At 28.7% G+C, this 13,324-nt stretch overlaps 1 protein-coding gene across 1 annotated transcript; it reads right to left on the bottom strand.

The window, feature by feature from the left end:
• Positions 1 to 4,716: 4,716 nt before the first annotated feature.
• Positions 4,717 to 5,277, bottom strand: LOC139425733 (uncharacterized). The gene has a single exon (XM_071181642.1). The coding sequence runs from the start codon at positions 5,275 to 5,277 to the stop codon at positions 4,717 to 4,719; it is 561 nt and encodes a 186-aa protein (XP_071037743.1).
• Positions 5,278 to 13,324: the final 8,047 nt, after the last annotated feature.

Below are 13,324 nucleotides of genomic sequence, written 5' to 3'. Positions count from 1 at the left end.
ATATTTATTTAAAAAAAAAATATAAAGTATTAAAATTTCAATTTAGTTTTTTAGCAAATATGTTTCATAATTAACTAAAAAAAAGTATTTACTTTCTGCATCAATAACGAGTAATCTATTAATAGTTCTATTATTGTTTATCGTAATTTTGCACTAAATTTCATTTATTTATAATAGTAGTCAGAACAGTTATAAAATATTACTGTTAAAAATCTTGCATGAATTTTTTTTATTTTAAATTAGCATTTTATAAATATTGAAACGGAAAGGAAAATGTTCAGAACAATTAAAATCTATTGAATTTCTGTAAGGTAATTTTTTTCATATAACACTACTTTACTAAAGTGTTTGTTAACTATAAATTAATATTGAAAACAATTTTATTCCGTTATTGTACTCTTAGTCAAAAATAAAACCCTCATCTTCGACGATTCAGCAAACCTTGAGCTGTGTTTTGTTAATTTTGAGAATCAGTTCGTCACGAAATCAACCGATTTTTGACGAAACGCTAACTCTCACACAAACTGTTTTCTCAACTCAGAACCTCATCGCAGTGCATTGTGAGAGATTGTTATGTAGAATAAAGATTACATGATCGATACTAGAAAGGCTAAACAAGCCACCACAAGTTTAAAAATTAATAATAATAATAAAAAAACCATGCAATTAAAGTTAAATACATTTTTTTTAATGATTTAACTTTATTTTTCAACCTGTAACGTCAATTATTGAATTATTTATTTAATAATTGATAATTAATCCAATCAAAAACACGAGTTCAGCATTATTAATTTAAAACTGATTATAAATGCACAAAGGATTGAATAATTACATTGTTACTGAATAATTACGTTGTTATTTTGAATAATTACATTGTTACATACATTAATTAACTTTATGTATCAAGTCACAAAATTTAACAATTTAATTCAGCTTTCTTTTTTCTTTCGTAGAACAATAAATTTACTGCTTAGCATAAACCGTATGTCATTGGCAGAATTTATTTACTTTTTGGCTAGATTTTGGCGCAATAAATGACAGGATCGATAGGAAAAAAATAACGATTACAGATAAAATACCACAAATGATATTCCTTATGAATAGGTAATGATCGATTCTAGCCACACCTTCATCATAATCCGCACTCAATCGATGAAGAAAACACCTGCAACCCCAAATGATTAAAGTGTTAATCGCTAGACTAACTTCCGAAACAGCCACTCCCCACAGAAAACATGATTCTAATTATCACCCCAACCCTTCTAATTCGAAATACATCCTTGACCCCTTCCTTAGCGATTATTCATCGTAATCGTTAGAATTGAGACAAATGCCGAAGGCGCCATGGCGTACAATTAGTCTGCGGGGCGGTACGATTGCGATTCCAAATTTCACTAAAAAAAATCGCCAAGGATCAACGTGACAGTTACAGTTTGATTGGACCAATTAGTAAATCGTCTTTGAGGTTATTTTCTTGAAAAGAAAATGCTAGTCGTGGTCGCTTTTCATTCGCTAATTTACTGGCATATTTCGTTATTGTTCTCCAGGAACTGAATTTAAGATTTTCGTTGATGTTTTGGCCTTGTTCCTTCCAAACAGGCGGCTTACTTCATTACGGTAGCAGGCACGTTTTGATATGGCTTCACTGGTGGTCTTGGCGAGATAATTCATGTGACGCCAAAATTGTTTCGTTGGTTCCGCTTTATTATGTTACTTGTCTTTATTGTTGAGAGAAATTTTGGTGGTAATTAGTGGTAATGCCACACAATTTTCTTTTGGGTGTTTCTTGGGAAAGTTTATTCCTAACATATTAAATAATTGAGCTCCTCTAAACATTTTAACAATGTCACTCCCATCAAATAGTTTTTTGTTCTTTTATTTTCATAACCAGAAACAATATAGCCTTACCAATAAAATTATTGACCACGTATATAAAAATTTTATCCTTCTCGTTGTTATTATTATCACTTTTATACAATATAATTTTGTTTCATTCAGTATTTTGGCTATTTATATTAATGGAGAAGTCATTTTTTCTTCAATTACAGATAATTACATCTAGCAAATTAATAAGACAGAGGATGAAAAGTTTCGAGCGTTAAGTTTGCTGTGTATTAATTATTGCGTTGGATATTGTAAATTTTAAGTGTCATTTTTTGCCCCTCAAAGCATTGTCTAATTGCTTTCTCATAACATTTTTTTCCAATTGAAGAAAAAGCATGCATTTTCATACAAAATAGAATTTAAAAAGGAGTAAATATTATCATAACATGAAGCTAACTATCTACATTACACAAGCTAACAACAAAAAAAAAGTAATAAATAAATTTAAAAAAAATTTTTGTAAGCTAATAGCTGATTCTGATAGATTTTTAATCGTAGCAATAATTAGTATTGTTGATTGTAAAATAATTAGGTATAATTTTTATTCTGTGATAATCGTGTACTAAATCTATGAAACTAAAAATGCAATAAAACATTTAAAGATATTTTAATGGTATTATTACGCTTAACAATCTCTACATGCAACAATAAGAAAAGCTGATTGTAACAATTCTGGGAGTTTCTAAATGAAGTAAGGAGAAAGCAGAGCCTCCTAGTAATCTATTATTTACAATAACAAAACTAAACTAATTACTTCAAATTTGAATTGCGTGCAATGTTCTTCATTTTTAACTGTAAATAAATGGAGTTGAATAAATGTTTTTACTATACTTGTTACATTCTTGAATTCTTATTTTCAAATATATTATTGAATTCATTTCTGATAGTTTTATGTGTATCATTGAAAAATTTAAAATTCGATAGTTCTCCTAGATAAAAATTTTAAAATAAAAATAATAAAAGCTTTTTTCTTATTATCTATTTATTATTTAAGGATTTATGATATGTAATCCTTGAATATCAGTATTTTTGAATCTATTTCAATATTTTTTTGATTTAACTAATTTTCATTATTTTTACATTAGTCATTCCTTTCATTATGCAAATTAAATTTACTAACACTCTCGATAATGCTATATTACACAAACTTTTTTTTTGTACCTACTTTTTTTTGTCACCAAAGCCAGGTGACTAGTGCATCAGGTCCTAAGATCGATCTTCGAAGCGGCCAAGGTTGACTTAGCCTTTCATCCCTTCAATGGGTCGATAAAATGAGTACCAAGCACGCTTGAAGACTAAACATTAGGGGTTTCCCGTTCGGTTGACCACCCTACCGGAAAATCTTCTTCTGCATCCAAACGTCCACGGTCAAGAAACCTGAGATGGATACGATAGACCTCTATGGGCTGTCACACCACTGAATTTTAGTCACCTATCTGTTGTATTGTAGTTTCACGGTGGACTGATCTTACGAAATGGTTCCCAATCGCATTATTGCATTGCTTATTGAGCAAGTAAATGGGAAGCCTGCGAAGGAGCCAAGGGTGTGCGGTCCTCTTTAAACTGTTCTACCACAAAGTTCTCCACTTCGCATGTAGTCTCATAGACCTCAGTGAAAAACAGTGGCATAACTGCCTAAGGGAAAGTGAAGTTTGGTACCATCATTGGAGCAATAAATTCCTGCTCCTGATTTAAGACCAAGCCTAAGTGTACCATATTAGACATTTGCATTTAAGCCACCGAGGAGAATTAAGCCATTCATCTCTAGTAGGAAAATGGATCTTGAAGGGCTTGTGAAAATAATATCTTAGTGACATATAATCAATAAGCTTAATGAAAGAGAGAATATTAACACTTGCAAAACAAGATGATCCCATGACAAGTGTTCGGAATATTCCTTCCATAAGCTAAGATACATACGATACTTTTCAACAGGAGAAGCCCAGGTAAGCACTCCAGAGCAGATGAGGAAGTAGTCCTGAGACAGCCTGACAAGGCTACGCAGACCATTCTTTGTAGTCTGTTAAGACTAGACCTGACGGAGCTCATCCTAATCCTAGACCACCAGACAATTGCGCCTTATGTGATAATAGATATATATATATGTGATTTATACATAGACATATGTAATAATACAAATATGTGGTAATCATTGAGTACATCCAGTAAACTACCTCGGGGATAATCCCCATATTTTACCAAAAGCATTTCTGCAAGACCAGAAAATCTTCTTGGCCCTGCATAAGCGATATTCTAAATGATAACACCAGTTAAGTTTGGAGTCATAATAAACACCAAGAAAGCTGATTTTCTCAGTGAATTCCAATCTATAGTCTAGGTAATACACCTCAAGTAGATTAAGTCTTTTTCTTGTGAAGGCCACAGAACTTGTCTAGGAAGAGTTAGCAGATAAGTCAGTGTGCCATCTAGCTACTTCTAGAAGTGCACCATTCATGATTTTAGAGACTGTTTTACCATGTTTTCCTCTGACAACAATAACACCATCATTAGCATACCCAACGCAGGGAATGCCAAGATTAGTTGACCGAACTAACAAGGACTCCATGACCATAGGATAGGGGACAAAACCCCTCCCTGAAAGTAGCCTGAGATAGCATGAACTCTCATACTTGTGCTCAGTTAAGAGAAACAAACATACCTGCAGGACAGCAAATTAGCTATCCTCTTGGTGCTGACCGAATTCATACCTCTGGTTTTAAGTGCTTTGATGGTAGTTTCAACAGGGATTTTGTCAAAAACACCTTCGATATCAATACATACCGCCAGAGCAATCGCTTTGTCTGAGAATGTTTTTTAAGCATGTAGGAGAGATCATTGAGCAATACATAGAGCAGTGTCTGTTGACTTACCAGATTGATAAGCATGCTGTGAGGAAGACAATGGCTTATCTATGAGTGCAGAGTGTCTAAAATATCTGTCAATAAACTTTTCAATGGCTTTCAACAGACAGGAGGTGAGGCTAATTGGTCTAAAGGATTTATCCTCAATTTTCCTTACCTTTTTTGGGATGAAAATTATCCTTGCATTCCAGCAAGAATGAGGTATATACCCACAAGCTATACAGGCTCGAAAGATCCTACATAGAATAGAAGTCAGGCTGTCAACCCCCTTAATAAGCCTTATTGGCATAATGTCATCCATAGCTGGTGAGTTGTAGGGCTTAAAAGATTTAATAGTCCATACTACTTTTTCATAGGAGAGCACCATCTTGGCGGCCTCCCAGTCATTTTTACTACTCGTAGTTGTAGGATTATTGTAAAAATGTTCATTCTCTACAGGATGAGATACAGGGAAGTGAGCTTTAAGTAATTCTCCAAGAGCCTCTTCCATTGACTCCGAGACTATATTTTCAGCTTGCAAGACGGATAGCATTTAGGTCGCAAGACTAACTTAGAAGCCACCTTTTCCTCAAACCTATTGAGTCAGTAACCGATATCGATAGGGCATTTTAATTAAAAAGGCTCATTTTGCAAACCTTTTTTTTTTTGCTTGCTATAGATTATTTCTTATATAACTTTTTTTTCAAAAAAAGTCATATTAGAAATAATATACGGCCATAAAAAGTTCATTTTACAATGAAATAACAAGAAATAATATAACATGGTTATTGAAAAACTTTAGAAATGTACCACTTTATCGTTAAGTGGTTTAGAAGCTGGAATTCTCATACATGCATACTTTCTTTGGAAGCAATTAAGAAAATGTAAATGCTTTTAGAAATATATGTAGTACACATTTAAATAAAATCAGTCTATTGATTTTATGAAACTTTTTTTTTTCTGAAATTAAAGTTTGATTATAATCTACTTCTTCCTTTCACAAAATTAACGAAAACGGTTCAATCAAGTTCTGTGGTGCGTTTGCACATCGGATTAAAGCTTTGAAATATCGGAGTGCGAAGGAGTATCTTGATCAGTTTTAGAATTAAATATAACCACTTAAACTATTAGCATTTCCTGGTTTGTTAAAATACGATAATTTTCTTATGCTGTAAAAAATAGATACACAAATATCACGAAACGTTTTTTTTTTTTTTTTTTTTTTTTTTTTTTTTTTTTTGACGAAACCAATTGTTGAAATATGCTCCGAGCAAAAATTTCGTAAAAGTGATGATATAACTTACATCTTCAAGGAAATGAAGTTCGTCAAAATTAAAAAAATTTCGTCCTTCTATTTTCAAAAAAATAAAAGAAATGAGAAAAACCTCGTTGCTCCTAATTAATCTAATGTAATTAAAAATTTATAATATAATTAATTAATCTAATATAATAATTAATTAATTTAATATAATGATTATTTTTTCGTTGGCACTCTACTTGTGGATATGTCACCACAACAATACAAGGACAGATAAGGCAGAGCGATAAATTACACCTACTTCCGAATTGAGATTCGAACCCAGGATCTTCTAGATCAGGGTTTCTTAACCTGTGGTTCATGAACCCCTAAGGGGTCCATGAGTTATATTTTGGGGGTCCGCTGACTACTCCTAATTTTTAAAACGTTTGGAAGCCTACCCATTGCTTGTAAATCGAACTATGGCAGCTATAATTTCGTTTGTTGCAGTGTATCTTTGCGAAGCGGAATTTTTCACACTTGTGACAATAAATATATAACATCGAAATCGATTGAATGTTGAACATGATATACACGTTGCTTTGTCGAAAACCATCCCTCAATTAAATTTATTAATTAAGGAAAAGCAGCAGCAACCTTCACATTAAAAATTTTAATTTTAAAAATTTTGTATACTATTAAAATANAAATAAAAGTAACTTCTTTTACGTCATTCCGTCACATGTCTTAATAATGCATAAATTTCCTGAGAACGAAGATAAGATGTGACATTGGCAAGTTAGAAATAAAACCTCTTCAGAGACAACCTAATTTTCAAACTGTTGAAATTTTTACTACTTCTTACATAAATATTAATCCTGTTTATCTGTTACATTCTGTTTATCATTTATATATTAACAAAACATTTTAACTAAACTTTTACTAACTACTAAACTTTTTGTCATTCGGTCACGGTCATTCCGTCACAGCAAATAGATGTTAATAACTGCTAGCCAACCTGAGGTTAATTTTCCAAATTCACATTTTACATTGCTTACACATTATACTAAAAGTATAAAATAGTTCAGAAAAATAATAGCTGCAGAATTCGCAGAAACTACCAGTTCTAAACGGCATGCCTAAAGCTTGGTTGCCAAAATGTCATTCCGTCACGCAAATAAAAAGCTCGTAAAATTAAAAGTAAAAAAGATAGAAAATCCTGTTTTTTTAGTTTATGAAGCGCATTATGCCAATAATAATGATATGCATGAGAAATTTTTTATTTATTTGAAATTAGATACATAGAAACTTCAATTAATTGTTATTTTGCGAGTCAAAATGTCATTCCGTCACATATGGAATTGCCCTACTTCTAAAATAATAAAATTAAATTTTTTCTAATAATTGATGTTTTTTGCAATTATTTTTTTTCATTATTTTATTTTTTTTCATTTTTCATCATTATTTTTTTCCGTGACTTCTTAAAAAAATTTTAAAAGGGGTCCATTATATCAAAAAGGTTAAGAAACACTGTTCTAGATAGAAGGACAATTCCTTGAGCGCCATACAAGACTCATCGGCTTATTTCACCACTTTATTTTCGATCGTACAGTCTTCTTTCTAGTTAACAATCTTCCACAATGCACGACGATAAGGTTTCGAGTTCAAAAAAAAAAAAAAAAAAAAAAAAATAATTCGCCTCATATATGAGAGTTCGCATTTCGTCAAAAATTGCGTGAGTTCATAACAAAATGATTCTCAGAATTAGCAAACCGCAGCCCAAAAATTGCTGAATCGTCAAAAGTGAAAGTTTTAATTCTGAGAGTGTACCACTGTTTTTATTTATAAAAAAAAGGAAGCATTCATTAAATATGTATATGTTTTTAAAAATGTATATTGTACACATTTAAAATAAAATCCTGTCATTACTTTTAAAAAACTTTTTTTTTCTTCCAATAAATCGTTAAAGCCATTTTGATTGAAAGCTGCTTTTTCCTTTCACAAAATTAACGAAAACGGTTCAATCAAATTCTGTGCGTTTGCACATCGGATTTAAACTTTGAATCAGAGTCTGACTTAATTTTCTCTAAAATGGAAATTGCGGGCAACGATTTACCCTAAAGAATCCAGGCTGACTTTGTAACAATAAAAAAAGGGGAACTTTAGAATCTCGGAATTTGCATTTGCGGTTACAGCGAATCGAGCAGAGAGAAAACGGGAAAACTTCAAAGAAGGCCCCCTTCCTTTTCAGACTTTACTTGATGATTTAGAATTTATTGGATTTAAATTTTCCGGGAGAATTTTTTTTCCTACTTTATTCAAAAGGCAAAGAAACTTAGTTTTCCGTGGTTTCTGGAAATCTGACTTTCTACACTAAAGTCAAACATAATTTTTTCATCAAGAGTATTTACATTTTTTTTTTGTCAAAAAATAATTAATTTAAAAAAAAATAAAAAATGGGTTTTTTAATTAATATTAATAAAATACTGTTTTTATTTTTGAAAAATAATTGTTTGACTTTAAAAATATTATATTCATCAGTTCAAATATTTAGCTTTCAGGAAAATTTAATAATCTTAACTAATTGCAGGTCAATTTAAATTATGGTAATATTGAATAATTTACTTATAATACAATGAGCGGAAAAAAATGGACGATCAAAAAATAGATAACTTTTAATCTAACGATCGAATCTTCACGTTCTGGAACTCACTCTTCATGATTTTAGGGGGTGACTTCAATTATTCTAATTAATTACAGTAGACAATATTTTAAGTAACGAAATCCGATACAAAAACGTACTTTCTCTGAATAAATATTCGACGAATTCAGATCACAGGCTCCCAATATATACGGGGAACAAATAATTTAGTCAGGAATGCGGTGCGAAGATTGAACCCCTTAATGTTAATTTCACTTTTTGCGCATTTCAGCATATCTCGAGATCTTTTTATGCGAATTGAGAAAAATTTGCACACACTTATAAGAGCCTTTTATCCAAAGATAATTCCATTCAAAAAATATTTTAGTATATATTTATAATTTTTTATTATTTAATTTATTAATGGTAATAAAAAAGTGTGATTTGAAAGGTATATTATTTTTTACCATCATTTTAAAGAATGTAATTTTGCATGGTAAAATATAAAAAAATTACGAAATCTAAATTGAAATAATAATTGAAATTTACTGTAAAAATAAGTTTAAAAAAATTTTTAATTAGGTTTTCAGAAATTTCAGAAAGTAAAAAGAGAAAAGATTAAAGAAAAATAATCCTCGAGGGTGAAAAAAGAAAATGCATTTGTTTTTTGAAATTATCTCGAATGTGCAATAATACTAACTTCTAAAATACTGCAATAAAATTAATGTAATGACTCTTAAAAGCAACGAAGTGCAAGTAAAAGTACCAACTTTTCAAAACAACGTAGAACAAGTAAAAGTACTAAATTTCGAAAGGAAATACAAGTCAAATCACTAACTTTCAAATAAAATAAAGTGCAAATAAATGTACGATACTTTTGAAAATAACAAAGTACTAATAAAAGTACTAAATTTTTAAAAGTAACGAAGTGCAATGATATATTAGTGAAAAATGAAGAAACGTTAAAAATTTGGCAATATATGAGTTACAATTTCAATCTTATTTTTTCTTAAACTTTTTGGAGAAATAAAACTTATCTTTTTCCTTCTGCAATACAAAAGACTACAGAACACTATTTCGAATATAAATAATTTTACAATATCGATGAGTAAGAGTTATAAAAATTTGTAGCCTCATTTTAATATGTCTTATTTTTCAATTNGTACTGCAATAAAATTAATGTACTAACTTTTAAAAGCAAACGAAGTGCAAGTATAAGTACCAACTTTTAAAAACAACGTAGTTCAAGTAAAAATACTAAATTTCAAAAGGAAATACGAGTCAAATCACTAACTTTCAAATAAAATGAAGTGCAAATAAATGTACGATACCTTTAAAAATAACTACTAATAAAACTTTTAAAATAAGTACTAATAAAAGTACTAAATTTTTAAAAGTAACGAAGTGCAATGATATATTAGTGAAAAATGAAGAAACGTTAAAAATTTGGCAATATATGAGTTACAATTTCAATCTTATTTTTTCTTAAACTTTTGGAGAAATAAAACTTATTTTTTTCCTTCTGCAATACAAAAGACTACAGAACACTATTTCGAATATAAATAATTTTACAATATCGATGAGTAAGAGTTATAAAAATTTGTAGCCTCATTTTAATATGTCTTATTTTTCAATTATTGAAAATGGAACTGATGCTGTCTCCCAAATAATATGAAGTTATCATTTCAAAATTATAAAATAAAGAAAAAAGTATCTATATGAAAGAGTTGCTTCACAGAAGCAGAATCTACAATGTTAAAAAATTCCAAAGAAGTAGTAGCTAAAAATTAAATTTGATATTTTTTTAAATTTTTAATCAGTTTAAAGAAAAGTACTTATTTCGTATAATCTATCGACATGAAATTATAATTAAATAAGTAAGCAAAAAGTCATTGAATTTTAATTGCTTATTTTAATTGCGTTTTGTATTCAGATGCGTAGCTGCAAACTTTTAAACACGTAAGCAGATAGGTAATTATTTTTTTTTATTTTATTTATTTTTTTTTTCAAATATTTTTGTTATGGATACATATGGATGTTAATGGATACATTTTGCTTCTTAAAGTTTCTAAAATAAATTTCTATTCCACGATGACAAATCAATAATTTAAAATGTATGTTTAAGATCTATTAGTTAGACATAATGTTGACTTTTAAATGTTGGTGAAGTAATTCAATTTTTACAAAATTCATACTTAGTATAATTTTTTATTTTTTTTACTTTTAACCAAAATTCTAAGAAAAATATTTATTTCGCATAATAAACGTGAAACTGTTAACTAATAAATAAACAAAATGTCATCAAATTTTCATCACTTATTTTAAATGCGTTTTGTATTAAGATAATCTATGCATAGCTGCCAATTTGTACAACAAGTAAGTATTAGAGCAAAAAAAAAAAAATTTTTTTTTTTGGTGACTATTTTTGTTTTAGCAAATTATTTTTTCTTTTTGTGGTTTTTAAATTGCCTCACCACTATGACAAATTTAAATGTATTGGTTATTATATATTATATTATATCATATTATGTTATATATTATATTATATTGCATATTGTATTATATTATATATTATATTATATAATATATAATGTTTTCCCTTCAAATTATAACGAAGTGCAAGACATATATATTAGTGAAAATCAAGAATCATTAAATATTTGACAATATGCGAGTTATGGTTTCAATTTTGTTTTTTCTTAAACTTTTTTTTAAAAATAAAACCTTTTTTTTTCTTAGCAATATTAAAGACTACAGGATACTAATTTGCATATAAATTGGATATGAGTAATTTTACATTATAAAAATATGAATCCTCAATTTAATATGCTTTACTTTTCTCTGAAATTGGAAAGAGATTATTGGAAAGGGGAATAGAGATTGTCCCACAAAGATATCAGTTATTATTTAAATACTGCAAATGAAGAAAAAAAGAAGAAAAAGAAACTCATCGATTTGAGAGGGTTGCTGCACAGAAACAGTACCTATATTATTTTCAAAGATAAAAAATGCATTCGCCAAAAATTGACTCTAATGCAGAATTGATATATTTTTTTCTTTTAATTTTTAATCAGTCTTTTGAAAAATATTTATTTTGCATAATCGAAAAAAAATTATAAATAAATAAGTAAGCAAAATGTTATAAAATTTTAATTGCGTTTTGTGTTAAGATGGTTAGCTGTGAACCTGTACAACGCGTGAGATGTTCGGTAATTTTTTTTTTAATATTTTTGTTTTAATAGTTAAATTTTAATTTTTGAAGTTACTAAAATAAATTTCTCTACCCACAATGGCAAATCGATAATTCAAAAATGCATATTTTAGATTTATTAGTTAGACAATTATGCTTTTATATGTTATTGAAGTAGCTCAATTTTTTAGAAAATTCATATTCAGCAGAATTTTTCCCAGTGACTGCATCACATGAGCCAACTTGCTTTTCCATGAGATTTCATTTTTACAATTAATCTAGTTGCCACTTATATGAATTGGAACTCGATTCCAGTTTTAGAAAGATTTAATTTATAATGATTTTGTCGACCGTTGCGTTTAAATTATTTAAACTTGCATTTTGGAGATCTACTACTTATAGTTTAGTGTTTGTAAGAGTAGGCTAAATATAAATGCAATGTCAATTTAAATTTCGTTTTTCAACCATTCAATGACAGCTCATTTGAAGAGCGTAAAACTTGCCAGGTTTGCGGTATAAGTTAGCAACAATGTTAATTATATAAGTTTTTTTTTCTTTCTTTTTTTGGTTTTTAAGCCTAAGAGTAAAAGTTATGTAAAGTACTTTTTTTTAAACATATACTACTTATTGTTTAGTGTTTGTATGAGTAGGCTAAACATAAATGCGAATTTTTTTTTCTTTTTTGGATAGCTTAAAAGAAAATGCCATGTTAAAACCTTTTTTTAGTTTAAAAATACTATGATAAAAACGGCGATAATTAAATGCATATTGGAATTATAATGATGTGATTTTAATTACATAATTTTTTATTTTGTACTTTCGTGTTTTATCATGAGCAAAGCTAAGTAGCATTTTTGGTTGCAAAAATTCCATATAAAATACTGCTTATAATGTTAAAGAAAAATACTGTCCATTGCTTAAAATATTTTATAAAGCTGGAAAAAAAAAATCTATATACTGTTGAGTCTGGATAATTCAAGGTGGATGGGAATGAGCCTACCTCGAACTTTCGAAAACTTAGATTTTAATACATATTTAAATAAATCAAAACAAGGCAATTTTTAGAATTTCAGTATTTAATTGAGAAATGTGTTTCATTTAAAAAAATTTAAGTACGTTAAAAGGATCAGGGTACATTTACTACTTTGAACCAAGTTACAATATCCATTATAATACTGTATCAAATTAATTTTACTTTAAAATAGTTGTCTAATTTTTTGTTGTTGTTGTTTAAACACAGTATTCACATGTTTCAGTGTTTATCACACAATATCGTTTTTCAATCAGGTTTTTCATTATTCAGACGTAGTAATTGTCTTAAAATCAATCGTAGTAATCTTTGCAAGTGCTGTGAGGGAGCAACGCTAACTTTTTTCTCTAGCTTGGATTTTTAGGAAATATGAACAACCGAAACACGAATTATCAAGATTATACTGTACTTACTTTTTAAATTTTTTATTTATTTATTTTTATATTTATTTTATTTTATTTTATTTATTTATGTATTTATTACTATTATTTTTTTTTTTTTT

This window comes from Parasteatoda tepidariorum, chromosome 6 (genome assembly GCF_043381705.1).
Source record: "Parasteatoda tepidariorum isolate YZ-2023 chromosome 6, CAS_Ptep_4.0, whole genome shotgun sequence".
Taxonomy (NCBI): domain Eukaryota; kingdom Metazoa; phylum Arthropoda; class Arachnida; order Araneae; family Theridiidae; genus Parasteatoda; species Parasteatoda tepidariorum.
This window is presented reverse-complemented; position numbering and strand designations above follow the sequence as displayed.

Coding starts and splice junctions, on each gene's coding strand:
- LOC139425733 (XM_071181642.1), bottom strand. CDS start 5,277: ATGCTATCCGTCTTGCAAGCTGAAAATATAGTCTCGGAGTCAATGGAA.